General features: G+C 33.5%; 2 protein-coding genes across 3 annotated transcripts; one reads left to right on the top strand and one right to left on the bottom strand.

The window, feature by feature from the left end:
* Positions 1-3,615: 3,615 nt before the first annotated feature.
* On the bottom strand, positions 3,616-7,080 carry LOC133871335 (pentatricopeptide repeat-containing protein At5g11310, mitochondrial). The gene is made up of 2 exons (XM_062308762.1): positions 6,420-7,080; positions 3,616-6,079 (listed from the first exon to the last, which is right to left on the bottom strand). The coding sequence occupies exons 1-2, from the start codon at positions 7,024-7,026 to the stop codon at positions 4,860-4,862; spliced, it is 1,827 nt and encodes a 608-aa protein (XP_062164746.1). The 5' UTR covers positions 7,027-7,080; the 3' UTR covers positions 3,616-4,859.
* Positions 7,081-8,486: 1,406 nt separating this feature from the next.
* On the top strand, positions 8,487-14,131 carry LOC133871766 (photosynthetic NDH subunit of subcomplex B 3, chloroplastic). 2 transcript variants are annotated; one of them, XM_062309184.1, is made up of 6 exons: positions 8,494-8,790; positions 8,880-8,993; positions 11,994-12,047; positions 12,446-12,508; positions 12,826-12,888; positions 13,793-14,131. In XM_062309184.1, exons 1-6 carry the CDS (start codon positions 8,596-8,598, stop codon positions 13,826-13,828), a joined length of 525 nt encoding a protein of 174 aa, XP_062165168.1. In that variant the 5' UTR covers positions 8,494-8,595; the 3' UTR covers positions 13,829-14,131. The 2 variants fall into 2 exon arrangements, with proteins under 2 accessions (XP_062165169.1, XP_062165168.1); XM_062309185.1 differs by lacking the exon at positions 11,994-12,047 and having other exon boundaries at positions 8,487-8,790.
* The last annotated feature ends 8,740 nt before the right edge of the window (positions 14,132-22,871 follow it).

A 22,871-nucleotide genomic window follows, 5' to 3' on the forward strand; every position in this document is an offset into this window, starting at 1 on the left:
AAGGAGGGCACATGAAGATTATTATATTTGACTAAGGTAATTGATACTTTTTAATATTGAAATAGATCATCACGCGCCAAAATGTGTCCCACAAGCACTTGTGAGTAAATCTTACTTGCTTGTGCACGCTTCGCACGCGTCAATGCGTGGTCAGCCCTACACCGAACGTGGTATTCACGCGCCGGTAAGTGGATCTTTTTTGCCAGCACACCTTGCCTACCGATGATGATTTGTTACGAGTTTTTGCTTTTCTGTTTTGGGGTTTTGGTTTTTGTGGGATGCCCTTTTCTCTAGAGTTTTTGTTCTAATTTTAATAGTGCCCACTCCTCTTCAACTCCTGCAAAGAGATTGTTGTTTTCATTACCAAATCAGTACCCGCCTCTCATCCCTCTCAAAGGGGTTATTGTTATTGACAGGGTAGAAGGCTATTTCAAGGGCCATGCTACTGCTCTTCCCTGTTTTGGTGCTTTATATACTTTATGTAGACCAATCCTTAGTTTCGTCCAAGGTAAAGAGGACTAGGAAATTTTTTCTTCCTTTAGAGTTAAAAATACACACATTTCCTTATTGGTGTTACGAGTTTTGACACTATTTTTATCAGTTTTGGGTTTATTGATGGGGCACCCATCATTCTGGATTATCTTTGTAATCCTGATCTTGTTGAATCAATGTTGTATTTAAAATATATATATATATATATATATATATATATATATAAAAGTAGATTTTTGAGTTTAAATTTATTTATCAATTAAATATTTTACGTGTTACGCCTTATTTGTTAAAAAAATGTTAAAATATTAATTAAATAATTAAATTTATTATTTTTATCGACTTAAATTTTTAGAATAAGTAAGAGTAATGTTATACTTAAAATTTTAGAAAAAATTGTTATAAATAAGATTATGACAATTTCATTATCAAACTTTTTAAGCCTTTTACCAAACGGACTTATTTTTTAGTTGGATTAACTTGTTATTTTATAAAATTACTTTTTAAATTTCTTAACCAAATCCAAAATGGTTCTAGATAGAATTAATTATTTTTAAAATTAAATAATAGTTTGGTGGTGGCAGCAAATTATTAAAAGAGCCAAAAGGAGACACGTGGAGGAGAGGATTTGGTGGCTGAATGTGGTGGTGGAGCAAGTACTGGCCACTAGGAGGGGAAGGATTTTAGGGCACAGATTCTCTCTCAAGTCTCAAGTACATCTGTTGACTGCTATCACCGCTCCGGCTTTACTATTATACCCCCGCCGTCCTTCCCACTCTGGGCTTCCTGTACATGTTTTCCACTATTGCCCTCGCTGGACTCCACTATTCACTACATAAACCAACCATGCAATTAATAAAGCTCAGTTCGAGCTTTTTAAGGTAAAAAGGTTCAAACTTCCAATGAATGAAGAGGAGATTCAGACCCCTTTTAAAAGATAAATTTAATGGAGTTCTGTTTTATTATATATATATATTTAAATATTCATTAAATAAGATTTTATTTTTATTTTATCTTGTTTAAAAATTATTTTTCAATTATTGGGATACAAAATTACTAATTATGTTTTTATATTCAAACTTTTTAAAATATTATTTTCTAGATAGTGTTGATATTAAATATGATTTCATCAATTTTAATTTTAAAAAATTTATACTTGTAAAAGCAGCTGTAACAAATATTGTCAATAAAATTCTGTAAAAATATTTACAAATGAAAGAAACATTATTTATGATGTTGAGAATAATCATACTCAAAGTCGAATTGGGGTAGTAGTCTCAATCCGAGCCCAATAAAGATTCTTTAATGAATCTGATTAACAGTCAAACTCTCAATTGAATAAATCAAACACCAGGCATTCTTAGTTTAAGTGAGAATAGTAAACTCAATTCAGTTTTGACTATATTTCATTGCCTATAAATAGGCTCATACGCTAGGTATAAACGACAGACTGAATATTTTATGCGATTAACTTAGGTATGGGTGACGAGCGTGAAGAACATCGAAGAACACGCTGTTCACACTGTACCAAAAACTGTCCCAACATAAAATGTAAAACTATAATAAATAAGTATTAAAACGCATAACAATATAACCTGATTTATTGAAGGGACTTTTCAACTTCATTTTATGATATGATTATTCAAAAGAAAAATAAAATAAACGATAAATTTAATAATTGGCTAATCCATCCCCATGACGTCCACCATTTCTTTGTTGGTGTATATAGAGAAATAAAAATCTCCAAAAACAAAGTCAGTTTGTTTACATGAATCACATCCCTGTATATATATTTAATAATTGCTGCATAAAAAGTAAGATAATTAAGCCAGATTGTACTCCATTTTATATTATCTTGGTTAACCACATTAAAGTCTTAAATTCAACTCTTGTTATGTTTCAATAATTTGACGGAATCACGAGCATGATTCTTGAAAATTAACAAAGAAATTGTCTTTATCACCTATTCAAGGACTAATCCGAGTTTAATATCACATATATAGTCAAGAATTGCACAGCCTTGCCTTGCTTACAATAATAGGGAGTAAATAAAATCTTAATTCATCAATGACACAATAGTCTTATTTCTTTCTTTCTTCTTTTATTTTATTTTATTTTTATTTTTTATATTGGTGATACTCTTGTTTCTAATCCTAACTAAGGTGAATATCTTATCATTGAAATTTTAAAAGTGGCAAAATTTGTTCCCTCAAACTGAGTTGAAGACAATTCTTTTAATCCATCCATTAAGCTCACGCGTCTTTAGAGCAGGATAAAGATTTCTTTCAAATTGGGTCGGAAGAACTTCCTCCAACACGCGAGTAATGCTACATGTCATTCCGTGTTCTTTCAAAATCGATGCCACATTAGCCTTGGAGGACATGTGGACAGCATTTAGAATTACTCCCCACGCTGTTTATAAAATTGTCACGCGTCCATTAACGTATAAAAAACTAAATTAAAAGAACTTTCTCCGACAGAGTCTATATAAAATTGTCCAACTTTGTTGAGAGGGAGATGATTTTGCGTATCTCTATATCCCCTAAGTCGAATCCACGTTAGGCTCCAATTGGTACCTTGCGGCTTGCACTCCCACCAGCAGCACTCCGCATGAAAAGCCAAAGCATAAGCGTGAAATTTGGGGAAAAGATCCACAACACGTGCTCAGCCAGACAATATGTCAACGAATCCATAAATACGAATGTACTTCTCATCATCCTATTGTGAATATGATTAAACATAATTATCATCTTGTAATTTAATCTTAATTTCTCAACCACCCACTAGTCCCTACAACATCATGCGTAACATCCACATTACATTCTTCTTGGGTCGCCTGAGAATTCCAGATATGATTTTATTTTCATTCATTTATTTTTAATTCCAGTAACAAAATTCATGACCAAGGTGCCCTTGATGTACCAGTGTGCAAGTGGGGTGGCACTTCTCAATTGGAAATATACCTGTTGCCATGACCATCAAGCCCCGAGAATTATTAGCCATCACATCTTCAAATGAGGCAGTTGCTGTTTCTTACACACCTTAGGTATTCCTTTTTGGACCATATATATAATAATTATTAGGCATATCAATGGATCAGATTTCCTCCCAATGCAAGCCATGTTTTCACCAAGGATCGGGATCTCTTGAAATTTGTTGCCCGAATCATATGCACTTCGGGCAGTCCCACAGAGAGGATAGGCTCACCCGCACCTGCCTACTCTGAGGGGCTGCCCGAATTACATGCAATTTAGACCACTAATTTCAAGAAATCCTGATTCTTTCACCAATAGTGTTACAAAAATGCAAAAGGCTTTGTCTATAAAAAGGAAAAGAGCCCCGGCCCACCTTCTTATATAGTCTAGGAAGGAATCCCAAAAAATCCTATTAAGAAGAGGCTTATTTTCTGATATATATGGAAAGTCACTAGTAGTGTACGCAGGCTAAGAAGAAAGATAAGTCACTGAAGCAATTTAATCTGAACGCCATCTTGCAGGAACAATTTCAAACTTTTCGGCCTTTGTGGCCCCAATGACATCCTGATAGAAAAGCTCGCAATCAACAATGTGGCAGGTGAGAGTTTGCTATCCTTGACAACGCAATACTGCAATAGGATGCAGCTATCTAACAATCTTTGCAATAATTTCCTCGCCAATAGAGTGTTTAGTCAAGCACACCCGATCCCTACTTAGCAGCTGTTGATAGGCCTCAATCAATGTCCCATCTGAACTCACGTCTACTGATTTACGTGAGAATCACAGTTTCACATTCACTTTTTCATAACCACATCCTCGCCTTGGCCTTAACAGGGTCCCCTATATTTTGAGACTAGCTTCCACAAGAACTTTATATATGGGAGTCCGAAAGCTTTTCGCTCATTCCTAGTCAGGGTTCAGGAAACCAAGAAAACTTCTGCTCTAACGTGCAAGTGATCCTTGGTGAAAGAAGAAGTGGTGCAAGTGATTGCAGCATCAAAAACTCTTCAATCCCATTTTCAAATCCTAAAATACATGCAGCTCAAATTCCTACAAAATTTTGGTTTAATCCTCCAGCACCCAACTCACCTTCCATTGTTTCTTTGATTAACAATCCACAAAACTTGGCCTGCACATGCTTACAGGTTCATATTTGATTTGAGCAACTTGATTTCAGCTATCCATTAGAATGCTTGCACGCACATCATATACTGGAGGCTGGATAAAAGCTTTAAGCACATGCTACTCGTAAAACATAAAAAGATCTCCAATTAGCCATCCATTAGTCACTCCGATTCAATATCTAAGCTCAACTTATTGCACATGCAATTAAAGAGTTCTTTACTCCTCATGCCAGCTCTAAATTTTGAGTACTTGTAGATTCATGTATCGTTAAGTCTTTTTCTCAATTTCCTCTATCAACCGGTCTGCACTAGATACAACATTCTTAGATGAATTACGACACTTGACAAGTTCTCTTGGATCTGTACAAGTCTTCAACAAATCAGACATTGCTTCGGCTTTCTGCATTATAGATGTTTTCATTGCACGCGATGCATCTCCTTCTCCCATATATGTATTTGGCAACTTCATCGAATGAGGGACAGAAGACATCAAGTCCCTTAGTTTCTGCGCCATTTCAGTCATTCCTTGTTTCTTTAATTCATTGTTCATTCTCTGGAAAGTAAGATACTGAGGAATTATGCCCCTCCGAATCATGTCCCCAAACTCTGCAAAAGCCTCTTCAAATCTATGCATTTTGCAAAGCAAATGAACCAACATAGTGCTTGTAGCTAAGTCCATATCACAACCCCTGGCTCTCATTTCCTTGCTAACTTGAACTGCCAAGTCAAGTCTCTCCTCCTCGCACAACATTTTCATCAAAAGATGGTAAGTAAGACGATGTGGTGTATACCCAGATTCAATCATCTTGGTATAAAGGTTCATACCCTCCTCAATCTTCCCATGTTTAGAGAAGTACCGAAAGAAATAATTATAGGTTGTAGGAGTTGGCACAAAGCGCTTACTTATCATCATCTTAAGGATCTTACTAGCCCCTACAAGATTTCCTGCCTTACAATAACCCTTCACCAGAGAATTGTATGTTGAGATAGTGGGCCCTGATTCTAAAACCAAAAACCGCTCCATCATCCGCATTGCCTCCTCAAACCTCTGGGCTTCTCCCAGTGCATCAATTATTGGATTATACACAATCGCATTTGGCTCAACTCCTTCCCTTCTCATCTCATGTACCAATTTAATTGCAGTTTCAGCACGACGCATCCGGCAATACCCTTCCACAAGAGTACCATATGTCACAACACTTGGTTTCACATCATCCCGTTTCATCTTCTTCCAAAGCTGCTCTGCCTGCTTGAGCATCCTTGATCGAAACCATCCATTCAAAAGTATATTATAAACCCGTACTGATGGAACCCAACCTGGGTCCAACTTCCTTCTCTGATCTAAATATTTTGAAGCTAGCTTTACATGCCCTTCCTTACAAAGGGAATCCAACAAAATCTCAAACAAACTCATCTCTGAATCTGAACCACGAATTGGGTCTGAATTACGTGCAAATTCAAATGTCCGAATCGCAGGTTGGGTCAAACCTACAGAAGTTAACCATAACATTAGGGTCACAAATCTAACAGCCACAACTTCAGTTCTACATGCCAAAACATCACCAAAAAAATCCATAATTAAATGCATAATCAGATATCCCCATTTAAATAACAAGAAAATTCCAAAATTTCAACCCAAATTTCATGCAAGTTCTTGTCTCCTCATTTACATTACTTGTGAATTTTCATATACAAAAATGCAACTCTAAAATACAAACTCAAAGCTTGGCTCGAATTACATGCGAAAGTCAAAATTTTCTAATTCGAATCATCAAGCAAGGCCAAATTCCATAATCAAATTAGTTGCAAGATTCAATCTTGTTATTACCTGCGCGAGCGTAGCGTCTGATCATAACCGCAAACGTGTCCGCAGAAACCAAAGCGTGCTGCTGTTCCTCATCTCCACCAATCCGACCAAGAACCAGCGACCACGCGGACTCGAACTGCTTGGATTTCGCGAGCACATTGATCACGGAGTTAAAGAGCGCCGCAGAGGATTGAAACTCAGGCCGCTTCTCCGCCCAAACAAAGAGCGAGTGCAACAATTTGGGGGAAGAATCAAACCGGTCAAACACGGCCAGTAGCAGAGCCGAGTCCGGTTCGATCCCGGTCCGGTCCAGCGCAGCCTCGAGAGGTGGACCGGGAGAGATGGTAGGGTCAGCGAGGAGGTCAGAAATGGTGGAGAAATCTTTTTGCGAAGAATTGGGGTTGGGATTAGGGTTAGGGTTAGGGGTTGGATTAGTAGGTGGAGGAGAGTATTGTGGGTGGAGCAGTGGGGGCCACTTGATGAGGGGGTTACCGGGAACGGAGAGCCATGACTGGTCGGAGGAGAAACGGCGACTTCGGGTTTGAAGGTAAGCGTTGGGATTAGGGTTTGGTTTGTAGAAGAGGATGGAATATAGACAGAGGAAACGGCGAGGTCTGTGAAAGGGCATTTGGCAGAAAGCTTACTGTGAACTGAGGAGCAAAGAGAAATCGGCAGATTTTGTAGGGGAAGGAGTCTATTAAGTCGAAAGCTTCAATTATCATTCTCATTAAAATAATTTTATTTAAATTTATGAAGAAAAAAAATTCTAATATTTTTCAAATATTATTTTTTAAATATCAAATTCTACTAAGATTTTATTCAATTTTTCTAATTTTGTTTCAAGTTTTTTAAACCATTCAAATATAATTTTAAAAAATAAATTCTCTCGATATTTGTAATTTTTCGAAAAATCACACATCGAAATGAGCACTTATATTCTACACAAAAATTAGACATAAATTAAATAGAAAAAAAAAAAAAAAAAGGTTCACATAATTACTTACACTTGTTTTTCATTTTAGACCTACGCAGATTATTATTATTTTATGAGTAATGCTGCGTACTACACTTTTATTTTAATTTCATTTTATTGGAGTGAATGTAGCATTATTCATTAATTCTTAAATAAAAAGCAAAATTTAAAGGCCGATGAATATTTTCATGTCAACCCAATAAAATGCGGGTGAAATTAAGGTCTTATTCTATACTTTTCTCTCTAATCACATAAAATATAAAACTACATAGTCTCAAAGTAACAATCAGGTGCATGCTTTATGGATTTAGTTTGAAAATATGTTTTGATATGATATAAATATGAAAATATATATATGAAAATGAGTTTTGGTAGAGTTAAAAAAAATATGTTTAAAATTATTAAGTAATAATTTGGAAAAAAATTTGTTTTTTGTTTTTTTGTTTTGTTTTTTTTTTTTTTAATTTTAAATATATTTAAAACTTTAATTTTCAAAATAGGTACACAGAAAAGGTCCAAAATGAGAAATGATACATATACCTCCTACCTATCTTTATACAATCAAGTTTCAAATCTACCATTAAATTTATGAATAATTACACCAATGATCCCTGGGGTTCACTTAAATTACAGATCACTCCCTGTGGTACAAAAAGTTCCTAGAAGGTCATTGTGGTAAACTATAATTACAAATCACTTCCTGAAATAATTTTCTGTCCATCAAGTTAACAGAGTCCGTTAATTGATTACAATACAAATGATATTTAGAGGTTGTCTCACTATTTATATGACATGACAAATTAACGAATTCTATTAATTTGGTAGACGTAAAATGAGTTTAGAGAGTGATTCGTAATTATAATTTCTACAAATGACCTTCTATTAATTTTTTGTGCTACAGGAAGTGATTCGTAATTTAAGCTAATCATAGAGACGACCAGTGGTACAATTATGCCTTAAATTTATGGGACTCACATTTCAATATGGGTCGTATAAATCCTATGATAAATTTAAAAATAAAATAGATTAGAAATGTATTTCCATCATTTCCCTATCGGAAATAATTGTAAAGGAAAGATAAAATATTTTTTTTGGTCATATTGCGTCGAGAAGTAGATTAGTGGCAAATATGTGGTCGTCGCAACATGAATCTAATCAAATCTACGAGTTCGCGAGAGCTATAAAACGGAGAGCCACAGTACGAGAAAATCAAATAATACTCTAATGGCTTCCCTGAATTTCACTGCCACGTCGCTCCGGCCGCCGGGTTTCTCCCCCGGGACCGGAAACCACAGGAACGCCGTCAAGCTACACCTCAGAAAGAAACGCATCTCAGTCTCGTTCGCTGCGAATTCGCCGGAGGAGACGTCGCCAGCTCCACCACTCGAAAAGCCCGAAATCGAGCTGGAGTTCATCGGGGTGCATTTCACATTCAAATTTTGTTTGAAATAATAGAATTGGAATTAACTAAAATGAAATTTGATTGCTTGTGATTGTGGTCTTGGCAGCCGAAGCCAGGGAACGACGGGTCGTACCAGGTGGAGAGAGCCAAAGAGATTAGTGGTGAGAAGCTTCTGAGGAACATCATGATAGATAACAAGATTGAGCTCTACGCCACGTATGTAAGTCCTTTTTCTTTTTTTCTTTATTTATTATTATTATTTTTTTGAAACTATACTTACCCACCAAAATCTACTGTGCAATTTGCATTGAGGATTGTAATTAGGAGTAAAAATGCAAATGCGGTTATCACTTTTAACTATTCGCAGCTGCATAATTATTATCCGATATTCGCATATGAGATTAATTAATGCGGTTATTACTATATACAAGCTTAAATAAATTAAGATTTCACTTGTTACATAATAATAATAATGTATTTTATATATAAAGGGAATGCGGATAGTAGATGTGAGAGATTATTATTTGTCCGCATTTTCACCTCTAATTGTAATGTCCCATTCTGCCCTTAAATGACAAAAATAATTTGCTTAAAAAAAACAAAAAAGAAAAGCAAAAAATTCATAATAGGTCAAGTGACTCAAGTGACTTTCTTTTTTCCTGATTTTTTTTGTTTATCATATATAAGGTATTTTTGTCATTTTGAATTGTGAAATGAAGACATTGCAATCCCAATGGTAGATCGGTAGGGTGCATTAACCAAATTGAAAGATTGAGGAACATTGCAAATTTGGTGGTAAATTGAGGAGTGTAAATCTAGTTTATCTTTTAAATGAACAAATGCCCAATCCATAAGCTAATATGTGTTCAAAATACAAGCGATTCTCATTTGCATTTTTAAAAATCTCCTTACATGCTCTATTAAAAAAAATGCATGTGATTTTAAAAAAATACACTGTCACCATGCATTTTAAACACATGTCAATTTAATAGACTATATTGAAGAAAAATGGAAAAACTTTACTTATACTCCTGAACTTTCATGTGATTTTCAATCTCCCTCCTAAACTTTAAAAATTTGCAATGTGAGGGTTCTAATCATTTAGTCCTTTCATAATTTCATTTACCCCTACAGTCTAAATTTTTTGTTAACTTAAACAGCTGACATGTAAAATGTCCATTATACACCGAAAAATTTGTAAAAGTACAATTATACAATTAAATTAAGAAAAAAAAGTAAAAGTACAATTATTCAATTTTTTTTTAAAAAAAAGAAAAGAAAAGAAAAAAAGACGACCCACGACGTGGGTGTAGGTTTTTTTATTTTATTTTATAAAGGAGTATTTTGGTCATTTATACTTCCTCCATTAGGATTTAAAAGAAAATCCTAATAGAGGGGGTAAATGAAAGGGGTTGATAGATTAGAACCTTACATTGCAAATTTTTAAGTTTAGGGGAGGCGATTGAGATTTGAGAATCTCGTGAAAGTTTAGGGGTGAGTGAAGTTTCTCAAAGAAAAATTCTTTCAATCTAGTTTGGAAGAAAATTGTCTCTTTTTTTTTTTTAATTTTTTTTAAAAAATCACTTTATATATATATATATGAGAAGGGTGTGTGGGACTTAACCCCAACTAATATAGAAAGGGCTTAGTTTAATCAACTAATAGGCACAACATGTAAAATATTCAATTGAAATGTGGGGTGAATTATGGAGACAAAATTTCAACTCAGGATCTTTGTTTTGATACCATGTTAAATCACAATTTATCTTAAAAACTTAAGCTGGTATAAAATGATGAATATAACTATTTAATTAATATTCTAATGCCAACACAGATTGATCCCTAATAGATTATTGTACAATTAGGTTTCAAAATCCTGCCCTATTATAGTGATGTGCTTATTGAGGGCCGGCTTATTATTTGAATTCAAATCAATACTAAGCATCACATTTTTAAATTTGTTTCTAATTCTAAATTGATTAAATTTGTACTAAATAATCACGGTTTGTATTAAACAAGTGGCTAGATTGTGAGTTCCTTTTTTAACTGGACAGAAATTTCCTACAAAAATGGTTTGTAGGAAAATTCTTCCAACAAAATTTCTAAAAGTGTCATGTGTCCTTTAGTATGTGAGAATCACATTTTTTTTAAAAAAAAAAAAAAAAAAAATCACGTACTTCTCACATGCTTTTTTAATTAGATTAATAAAAAAAACATGCGCTTCTCACATGTTTAAAGTACACATAACACTTTTACAGACTGAGTTAGACGAATTCCTACAACCTAGTTTATAGGAAATTTATATAATTTTTTACTATCCATTGTACATCAAGCGCACTTAAGCCAAGAACCTTAATATTTCTACCGTGCACATTGTTACTAAAAATGGCATCATTTAAGTAGTGAGATGGCAAGATTAGTTCAACCCTTATATGTTATTCCAAGTACAATTTTTTGGGAAAAAAGCCTCACATAGTGTGAGTAGAATCCTCTCAATTTCAAGTAAAATAGAAACGATTTATTTCATGGTCCAGATTAAATTTCATAGATATAATGGTGTATGTGTTGCCATGTCATTTAAAAATTAAATGATGTGGTATCATATTTAAATGAAGTGGCACTATGTACACTGTTAGTTGCAACAAAACAAAATTTGGACCATAAATTAGATCATCTCCATTTGGCATGCTAATCTCTACAGTCTCTACTATTAAGCAAGAATTCAGTTAGTTCCAATCACAAATTCTTTCCCAAAAATTATGAAAACTATTTCTATCATCGATATTTTATAATGAAAGCACCAATTTTGATATAAAGGTAAGCAAGGTTATTTAGTGTAGTGATCTGTTAAAGTCCTATTATCCACAATTAGGGCAAGGACGTGCATGTGTCATGTGACTCATGAGGGTCAAATTGGGAAGTGCATGTTTTCAATTTCAACTTTTAATTAAAAATAGGAGTGTAAGATTGCCAGCTACTGTCCAGTGTAATATATAATATACATGTATATCTTAAAAGCCAAGTGAAGCCTAGTGGTGTCTTTTGCACTACCAAAATTGTTGTACACTTTTCTTCTTCAATAATGATTGTCTATGATGATAATTCTAAACAATGGAGGTTGTCTTTTTATTTTTTATTAATATGTTGATTGATCAATAATGTACATTTTAGTTGTATTTTAGATTATCCAATGTGAAAGATGGTGGTTACTTTTGATTAGGGAAAAGTGATGAATTGTGGTGGTGGTGGAAGCTGTGGAACTTGTATTGTGGAGGTATAAGTCTAACATTCATCTGCCACTTTCTGCTTTTCTTCAATTTCTTAAGGTAAAGCTTTTATGATGCAGTCAGACTACAGTCTAAAAGAACATTTTTCAAGAATTGGTTTGTCTAAGTGATGTTTTTGTTTTTGGGTAGTCTACACAATGTTTCCAATTTTCTACACAAAATGTCTAGACTCTTACAAGTTGAAACGCAAAGATATCAACAGTAAAGATGTACATGCTGTTCATCCAGAAAAGGAAAAAGATAAAGATGCTTCATGGGAGAATGAGCAATATATGAGTAAACCAAAACAAACTATCAGTTGAGGCATATTTAGGAGACAGATAGACGCACAGTGAATGAAAAAATTTTCTAATTAAATGCAGCTTCCTTGTTCCTTGTTCCGCAGATTATTGATGGAAAGAATCTTTTAAATGAAAGAACAAATACAGAGCTCCGGTATCTGAAGAAGGCAAGCTTTCCCTCTCTCTCTCTAATGGAAAATGCTTCTTGTAAACACTCCCAACATTTCATGCTTCCTCAATTGCTAATAAATTATTGAACTAAATGATAATAATGGTCTGTAAAAGGTTATAAAGGTGTTAAACATCAATAGTGAAATTTGGAAGTTCAACCCATTGCTTCTATATAAAAAATGATAGAATTTCCCATAATTTAAAGCCAGTGTAAATTACTCTCTTGGTATGTGAAGATTTCTTTTTCTGTTCATCATGAAAATTCAGTTTTTAGAAAATGGCTAGTTTAGCTAACTTGGGTTATTATGGACAGAATCCCGAATCTTGGAGGCTTGCTTGTCAAACTATTGTGGGAAATAAGGAAAATTCTGGCAAGGTACTTTCCAAAACAATTTATTCTTCTCTAGTTGCCACCGTCCATGTTTTTCAGTTAAAATGTTACATATATGATGCACAAAATATACAAATTTCAGTGAGTATATTTACTTCCATAGGTACAGCCCTAAAATGGGTATGGTGTCAATTCTTGTCTTTTATGCTCTAGGCAGTTGTAATTTTGGCTGTGTCTAGTAGGACTGGAAAAGTACACGGAATTTGATCATTGCAGTAGTTTGATAATTTGTTCAAGTCAAATTTAATAATCCCCCTGACAAAGGAAATTGCTTTCTTGTTTAATCATAATATCACTTTTCCCTTGTTGAAAGTCACCTTCTTGTAAATTTTCTGTCAATCTTTCTCCCATCAATCTCATATGGTTCCCTGCTTAAAAAACGTCAAAAATAATAATGATCGGAGCCTTACCAAACACAAGGAGGAAGACACTCTCCACATTTTTATTTCCTGCTGAAACAAATAATGCTTTAGTGAATCAGAGGGTTGGGAGCTTTTCTTTTTTGTCCAAACTTCATGTAATTTTGCTCCATTGACTTTGAGACAAGAAAGAAGAATTAGTGTTTTTCACTAATGTGTGATTAACTTAGGGTTTTGTGACTTCTATCTAATTTCTTATTCAGTTCCAGCAGAAAGATGAACACTTGGTCTATACTTTTACTGTTATACGAATCCTAAGTTTTGAGTAAACCTACTCTGGATTTATGCAAATCACATATTTCTGGTGGATAGATTAATTGGAGTTGTAGAAAAAATCGGTTTGCCTGTTTGTATCTTTTTACTTTTCAGTCTGTGAACTATAATTTAGTTATATCAACTGAAATGAGAGCACCATGGTTGTTTTGCATTTAACAGAGTTAATAGTTCTCCTTTCTAATTGTTGGTTGTAGGTAGTGGTTCAGAGGATTCCCCAGTGGAAGAAGTAATTAAGAGTTGACCCTATTCATTAATGAAGCCAATGATTTATTGCGAGAAGGGAGACATCATTACACTAAAAACATATTTACATTCAAAACAGATGGTAAGAATTTTAAAATTCTTAGCTTGGCATGCAGAAATAGATAATGTATATTGTTCAGATGTTACAAGTAATCTCTGTACCACATGATGGAATTAGTAAGTTATTTATTTATTTATTTATTTTATAGTTGAAAGCTTTGTATGCTTATTACCATGCCATTTGTAGGCCATTTGATGATAAATGGAGGGAAATGGTTGATTTTTCATTAGTCTGAATTTCTTATAGAAACTATTTTAGCTAATGTAGTCTTGTATAGCGTACTCATTCTCCTCTGTTTAATAAAAAGAGCAGTGAAAAAAAAACCCTTAATTTTAAGTCCTTCAGTAATTAAGAATCCAATACTCTTTCTATTGCCTTAGAATGAGTGGTTTGTCTTCCGCCATGAATGTATCTGGATTAATGCTGGTTAAGCAATGGTGATGAAACCTTCAATGATATCATACCATGCATTTCCACAACAAGAGAAGTGATGAGTCATGGAATAAGAGTCAATTGCTGTCTTTAGATTGATTTGTTCAGTTTTGACAGTTTAAGAGCTTTGATGTGTGGGTGCCATCATCTGATGTCAGATTGAAGCTATTGGGTTTCCGAAGCTTATATTATAACTGTCTTATGGTCAATTTTCAATTTGAGTAATTTATTTATAAGTTGTGGGCATTTTTATGTGCAGAAGGAGAATTGAAATTTCATAAAATTCCTGAGCATAATTTTCTTTTTGGGGCTAATTTCTTGATTATGTTTGGTTTAGATTATATAAATTTCTAGTAGTATCATATATCCCTTATTGGGTTCCATTAGTAAATTGTTTGATAGTCACATTGAGAATCCTAGTAGGTTAAACAGTTGGATAGAGATTCATAATAATTTTGTTGCCTGGACTGCTAGTAATTTAGGCAGCAAATGTAAGAGAGCTTATATGGGGTCCACCTATCTAAACAAGTCTTGGGCAGCCCGCCCACTTATTGGGATAAGTGGGTTCCAAAGAGACTCTCTCACACATTTGCTGGGAATTGGGATCTTGAACAATGAGTCCGTACAAATGCGTTTCATTGTATTCAAAGCACTCGATTTGATTAATAAACTATTAAATATTTTCAGTACTGAGACACGTTGACCTTAATGCGTGTTCTTTTCTCTATCTATTCTTCTTCTTCTTCTTCTGCTTTGGCACACCAATACTGTTCACATCACTGTTTGAATTGCCTCTGAACAGTGACAGACTTTATCTCTTTTCCTTCTCCATTGCAACCCCAAATCAAGCTCTTCTCCTTAATGAATGAACTTACCTGGAATACTAATGGCTGCTAATATATAAAGAATCAAAATCTCACTCCACTAAGGCATGCTTTCATCAAGTCCACTTTAATGGTCTTCCATACAAACTCTACAAGATACTAAGTCATAGCAACAGCAATGGAGCTCCTCCACTAATTTTGTATATGAAGCTTCAAATATGATAGTTGTTAGCAAGCAGAAAATGACTTGAAAGCAAAATTCTAAAATCTTGATACATTTCCAGCTGTTTCATGTTCAAGGAGTACAAAAAGTAGTTAACATTATTTACTATGACACCATTAGATTTTAGAGGGATTTAGAGCATTCCTAGCGAGCTCTTCAAACTTTAGCTAAATTTGAAGAGAAAAATCCACTTTTTTTATTTTATTTTGGAGAGCCACTTTTCAAAGGAAGCAAACATCAATTTCTACTTTAGTTAAATATTATTTTTTATTTTTTTAATTCTTTCCAAGCATCCCATCCACCATTCATTTCCTTGCCCTGTCTGCCATCTTCATAAAAAATTCTTAAACAAGCAATAGCTTTCACTTTTTGCTCTTGAGATTTGGAGAGGGAGTCTGACAGATGTTAAATTTAAGATGGAGAAGAGAGCTTGTTAAATGGCTCTTTTGGATTTTGGTGAGTTTTCTTAAATCTTTAGAGAAAAGCTAAAAGTAAAGAGCTCAATAGGAATGCTGGTCCTTCAATTGCTGCATTCACAAGATACATACACACAACATCAAGTGAAGTCAGTTTGCAATTCAAGTGGGAGTGAAAGTTATCTATGGCAGTTCAAGTGTGGGCTGGAAAGTAGGAGATGAATTTTCTTTGATAGCAATTCATTTGGTTCTAATTATGGAAGTAATTTTCTTGCTTGTAAAAGCTGATATAGATTTTGGTCAGCATCAGTGATTTTCTTTGTTTTAGAGCCTAGAGCTGCATAAAATTTAGCTCTAATAAGCAACATAATACAATAATTACTATAATTGCTTGGATTTTGGCTCTTAAAGCCAAGAAAAGCACTGAACTCTAGCCTAACATTAACTACTTTTTTTTTATTATTATTATTATTAGCGTGAGCAAAAAATGAAAATTGGGTATCATCTATGATATATATATTGTTGGGGATAAAATCTCACTATGGGTCCCACTCAACCAAATCTCATTCAAATAAGTTGTTAGATGGACAACAACATCTATCCATCATAATAGTTCATAAAGAGAAATTCAAATCCCAAGATATCAGGATTTGAATATTTGAAATATTGCACTTGAGATTATTTTTCAACCACCACATGAATGTGGAACAATGATAATGTCTTAGCTACTAAAAACCTTATAAAAGGGACACAATGTATTAGGTAAAGCCGTAAAAGGGAGGAAATTCCTTTCTAGAATCTTTGCTCATTGCTATATTTTCATTCTTAAAATACATGCTGACTTAAGCATCAGAGTGGGATCCACTCCCTGCAAGCTCATTTGCTTACATTTATTGTTATGCAGCAATAGGAGCAAGCATCAACAAAGGTGTTCGTCACTATAGCGAAAATTGTTCTAACATATATCATTCTTTATCTGTCTTAGAGACAGTGAACTATGATCTATGAAATAGACAAATCCTGGTACCCTAACCAAATAAAAGGTAAGTTTAATATGCCCCATGCTTGTAAAATTGCTTATCTCAGACTGGAACTTCTTTTAAGTAGTGGATTTAAATTGTATCCACTTGGTTTTAGCGATTTTAAAATTCAATTTTTAAAAGCGTAGATAAGTGTTTGGTAAAATAATTATTCGGCTTTTAAAATCATGCATTTTTAAAAACGTACTCATTACATGCATTTTTTTTTTTTCAAATGCCATTCCAAACGAGATATTTTTGCAATTTTGTTCAAAAACAAGTTTTTGTTATATTATTTATTTACAAAATCGCAGGGCTAAACGCAATCTAAATTGGCAGAGCAATTTCATTGGACTATTATTATAATCTTGTTAAGCCGAAGTAAGGGGGTCAAAAGATTGCAATAAACAAAGAGCTACTTAACTAGCTACGATATCAATTTGGTGCCTCAAGTCAACAAGAAGCACATGGCTTGACCACTTAGCCAAGCAAACAACCATTAAAGAGTATTTAAACCCTACAACTAGATCCTTTATACCATTTGGATGTGATTTAGACTTGTAACGAGGTGACTATTCTTTGTTTGATTTTTTATTTTATTTTTTTTTCTAATTAAATATGGAAAATGGTTATATGAGAGATCCTGACCACTCTTAATTCGAAAGGAAGAGAGAGTGGAGAACCAAAAACTGAAAAAAGGGTGGGCTTCCCAACAACAGACCCAAATCGAAAGAAAAACAATGCAAAAATACAAACAAAAGTTAGGAAAAGAGTTAAACAAGTGACTTGTTCATCTCAAGGGGCCACGCGAAGTGATTACATAAGCAAAAAAAATACAGATTAAGGCGAACCTATCTGTACTTTCACTTAAAAACAGCAACAGCCACCAAAAAGAGACTGAAGCGGTAAATGCATTTTCTAAGTCCGAAGCAAGGACCAAATAATAGAGAGTGACCAAACACAAAGATTGGTCCAGAAGGCTCCACAACTGGATAAGACCAAGAAAATAAAAAGAGACATAAACCCAAAAAAAAAATATATATATATACATATTAAAAAAATTACTATTTAAAAAGCATTAACAAACGGAGCTATATTTAAACAACTCAAGGTCACCAAATAGTGAAAATGGGGTGGTTGAAAGATTGTTAATGCTAAAATATTTCATATTTGTGGATGGGCCATTGGTCTTTGAAGTTTGAAGGACAAGGAGCCTCACGTTTCAGAGTCATGGAAAGTCGGTGGCTTTTGGTATGCTTTGTTTCTTTATGTTTTAGGATTGGTGCAAGTGGGGGACCGTGGGACAAGTATGGTCACAAATGTCTGTCTATAATTTCTAATTGCATCATCCTCATCTCTTACATTGAATTGGTGGGGTGGGGGCCTCTTGACAAAGTGCCTACCCTTCTTCTTCTTCTTTCTTCTTATCTTTCTAGCTTTATAACGCTCTCGATTTGTTCGGGTAGGTGTTTGGACAGTCTTATTGCACTAAAGCCTAATAGGTGTCCGAGCATGGAGTATATGCCATGCCTTTGGCTCCTTTCTTTTTCTGTTTTTTTCTTCTTCTCTCTCACTCTCTCTCTCTCTCTAGGACATCCAAATCTTCATACATTTTATATTACTAATTTAAGGCTTAAAGTCCTTGTAACACTCTCGATTAGATTGAACAGGTGTTCGAACATGGTTAAGACTCCCTACAGTTTTAAAAATTCTCAAATTATAAAATTTAGGCCAATCAAAACGCTTGAAAAATGTCACATATTAAAATTGTGACATGTTACAATTGAGAATTGAGTATACTTTTATCAGGTTCTTGCTCTTTATATTGTAAAAAAACTTTGAACAAAAAATTGTCTTTTATTTTTCTGAAAATAAGCTTCTTTGCAAAAGTGAAAAAGAAGCATTTTAAGAGAAAAATTATTTCTGGTTGCGTCGATAACATGCCACAATTTTAATAAGTGGCATTTTTCAAGGGTTTTGATGTAAAGAAACGGCCTAAATTTCATAATTTAAGAATCTAGATTTCTTTAAAATTGTAAGAGATACTAATCCGTCCGAACAACCTTATTGTACTCGATTACCTGTTGTTTTCTAGATAGAGATCCAAAACAATTATCTGTCTAATTTGCTAGCAATTTGAGTAACTATCGTGTAAGAATCCAAATAGAAGACTCACTCATTACTTGCCTAAATAAATTTTGGCTGTCCAGCTACCTAATCGGGCAACTGGGTCTCACACAAACTCTCTCACAATAACTACTAACAATTTGAACAACTAAATATTATGAATCTCAAGCCTTATTTTCTATCCTCCTCAATCATTTTGTCCTTTTCAAGAACATGCCAAAGATTCAGATTCAGTGGCATGTGATGAGAAGGGAGCGTATGCCAATGTCTTTGGCTCCTGCAAAGTTATATATTATGGTATTTATTTATTTTATTTTATTTTTAAATTTAATCACATCCAAATCTTCATTCATTTTATATTACTACTTTAAGGGTCAAAGTCTATATGATTACACACTCAAATTTCAATAAAATAATACTTTTTAAGTGCTCCATCTTACCAAATTGGTCTTTCCCCAAACCTCATTCACATGGGATCAAAGGTGGGTCCACTTGGGCCAAGAACAAAAGCTGTTGGCCCACACCTCTTCTACTTTGGGCCTGACTCCTTACAGGTCTTGAGGGGCCCATTAGCTTGCGTGTTGTTTAGGTTAGGTCTTTCACAAACAGGTTTAATTAAAGAATATAAAATAATATAATATAATTAAAGAAAGTGGTCCTGCAGTCCCAGCGGCCAGCGCCCTTTCCCAAATACCCAATTCAAAAAGAAAAATCATGAGCAAACATAAAGGCAACATTTGCCTGCCTTGAGGCAGGTCAACTCATGGTACAGCTATCATTTTTCAAATGCTTTCATGAATGCTCCAAATTCCTGATTCCCCATTTCTTGATTGGTGGTAAAACAAAGGAAGAACAAAAGTTACTTGTTTGGAGGTATTTTTTAGTTTTAGTTTTACTTTTTTTAATTATATTCAATTTAATTCACCTTTCCAACCAGGGACGGAGGGGCCCCCTCCCCACAATTTCCTAAAAAAAAAAAAAAAATTATTAGGTAGAAATTTATTTATTTTTTCTAAAAATTTTAAAAATACGAGGTAAAAATAAAAATTTAGCTTATTTAGCCCCTATCAAAAAAATTTTTTTGGCTATTGGCTCCTGCCCATAAGAACTTCTGGCTCTGTCCTTGTTTCCAAACATATATTACCAATTTTGTTTTTTATTATAAACAATTCAGACATAATTTTGAATTTTTTTTCTCGGTATTTACAATTTTAAAGACTACATAAAAAAAATCCTACACTCAAAGGAGCCATGCTCCAAAATAGTAGTGTAAAAAAGAATGTAGATTCGTAGTTTTAGTGTCCATTAGGGTTTAACAATTTCAAAACCCAATTAATCACAACGTAATTTAAGAAAGCAGTTAGTAGGCTTTCAAAATCGCAGTTCATCAGCTAAAATCATGTAGAAAAAAAAAAAAAAAAAAAAGACACCCTTTTGCATAGAATTTTTCACGTTTTTAAACTGTCATTTTTTTTCAAACGCACTCCCAAATATAAATTGATTTTCATGATTTTATTTAAAAATACGCATTTTGCATCCAGAATCTAGGGCCAACACACTCTTAAAGTGGGATTTTTTTTTTTAATTATTATTATTATTTTTTGTCTTATTATTACAAATTTAAAGATACCAGCAGGTTGGGTTATTGATCTAATTAGATTTGAAGTGATCTTTCTATACAAAGAAGTCACATTCTATTTTGGGCTTCAATTTGTTTGTCTATTTTACCTGGCCTCACCTGTTAAGAGTACATCATCAACCAAGTTTGATGGAGAATTTAATGCTGTCAACAAAACATTTCCTTGGCATTTATTTATTTCTTCCACAAAACCAAATCTTCAATGCCAAAAGTATATGGGAGTGGCATTCAATGGCATCCCCAAGTCAATGTTTTAAATTGGGAATTACAAGCACCAAATGGGTTGGACTACCCTAAGCCTTATTGTTTTGATGCCTTCAACAATTATGATGCTATTTCAACTCATGGAAAAATACTCTCGATTCATCTTTTATCAAATCGCTCCTTCAAATTTTTAAGGTATGTATCGTTATTAATTAAATCCCTCTCTCCGTTAGATTTGCTTTTAACGTTGAGCAACGATATGTAAGTTGATTGCTACATCATCTTCAATCAAATTTTAATACGTATTCGTATATTTGAGTGAGGACTACCACATCATTTAAAAAAATATATAGCAAATATAACATAACTTAACTATTGTTGACTTATTAGAAACTCAAAAAAGAAAAAGAAAAATAATTGACTAAATAATTAACCTAACCAAAACTATTGTTAGAAAAATGTTTAGAGTACTACAACTTTTACTACAACCGTCTTAGAAATTGACGTAATAGTTCATAATTAGTAAATTTAATCATTTCACTAATTATGGATTGAATTTGGTTTAGGTTCTGTAAAAAACTATGGGACCTAAGCCAATTGTCACGTCAGTTTAATTTTATGCTAAATTTCTCATAAAAAATTAGAATGGTCACATCAATTTGTAAGATACTTGTAATAAAATTGAAGTATCCATAACAATACTTCCCATTATAATAGATTATATTTCGACCAAATAGCGGGAGATGAATGTGACATCCCACATCGCCACGTCACAACGGGTCTTCCAACCAGTAGTTGTTTGGATGCAATAACTTTCTAGGTCCCCCGCTTATAACCATCTTCTCCTATTCAGCTCTAGTGTCACTTCGCGTTAAAAAGAAAAGAAAAGAAAAAAAAAAGAAAAAGACATTTGCATATAAAATAAGGCTACATTATTATTACTCGTGCTCATGCATCTTACGAAATTACATTCAACATTGGAAACAAATCCCACCATTCAATGGGTCCAATAAATTTCACAAGAATAACAGTTTAAATTAAATGAGTTTTTAATCATTCAATTTAAATTAGAAATTTCAAATCATTCACAAACAACTAATAAAATATTTTTATTGATGTGGTACTATCAATAAGCAATCATTATTATTTTTTTTAAAAAAAATGAATGATCAAAAATCCGATCTGCATGCCATATCAGTAAAGTAGAATAAAAATGTGGTGTATATCATTGTTTTTTAGCTAGAAACCATACTTTTATGTTTTATCCAACCATGCTGATGTGGAAGTGTCAATCAACCATTGATTTTTTCTTTTCTTTTTTTGTGAGGAGTCCGAACCTACGTAAATAAATAAATAAATAAATATATATATAGTCGTTCTATATGTGCGCGTGCAAATTTATGTAAAATAACAACAAACAAGTCTTAAACTTAATTTTATATCACGTTGTAACTGTGTATAAAAGTTACATGTCTATAAAATCATCTGTAAAAAGAACTTCCACTTCGAATACAAAAGTTTTTTAAATTGCTATAGACATGCACACACACAAAAAAAAAATGTGACTATCTCGTTCAAATTATGCTCGGCGATGGCCTTTCATGAAAGAAAAATCATCCATTGTCATTTATGTATTGAAATCTTTATCAATTTCTTTCTCAATTTAAACTACCAAATAATCTACTAAAAACTCATATTCCATTCTAATATATATTGTATGAGATAATATATGAGTAGTCCTCTATATGGGCTTGGATGTGAGAGATCCACCTACCCGAAGAGGTGTTAATTGCCCTCAATTTTGGAAACGGATACTCTCTATTTCAAATGATATTGAGAGGAGTCGGTTAGTGCATTTAGAGGGGTAAAATGGTCAATTTTCAATTTTTTTTTTTTTTTTTTTTTAAAGCCATTTGGACCAATTTTGATCCTCGAATTTGTGTTCATAGAAGGAAAAAAAAAACAAAAAGAATAAAGAAAAAAAGTAAATATAAAAAAGAGGTTCAATTGTTCAAATCCAAAAAAAAATACACCTGGCATGGGCGTCAATGACTGACATTCGTGGAAGCAGGAAAAGCAAGTAGC

Source organism: Alnus glutinosa, chromosome 6 (assembly GCF_958979055.1).
Source record: "Alnus glutinosa chromosome 6, dhAlnGlut1.1, whole genome shotgun sequence".
Taxonomy (NCBI): domain Eukaryota; kingdom Viridiplantae; phylum Streptophyta; class Magnoliopsida; order Fagales; family Betulaceae; genus Alnus; species Alnus glutinosa.

Coding starts and splice junctions, on each gene's coding strand:
- LOC133871335 (XM_062308762.1), bottom strand. CDS start 7,026: ATGCCCTTTCACAGACCTCGCCGTTTCCTCTGTCTATATTCCATCCTC. Junction 6,080..6,419: donor CAGACGCTACGCTCGCGCAG/GTAATAACAAGA, acceptor TAACTTCTGTAG/GTTTGACCCAACCTGCGATT.
- LOC133871766 (XM_062309184.1), top strand. CDS start 8,596: ATGGCTTCCCTGAATTTCACTGCCACGTCGCTCCGGCCGCCGGGTTTC. Junction 8,994..11,993: donor TTGAGCTCTACGCCACGTAT/GTAAGTCCTTTT, acceptor ACTTTTGATTAG/GGAAAAGTGATGAATTGTGG. Junction 12,048..12,445: donor GTGGAACTTGTATTGTGGAG/GTATAAGTCTAA, acceptor CTTGTTCCGCAG/ATTATTGATGGAAAGAATCT.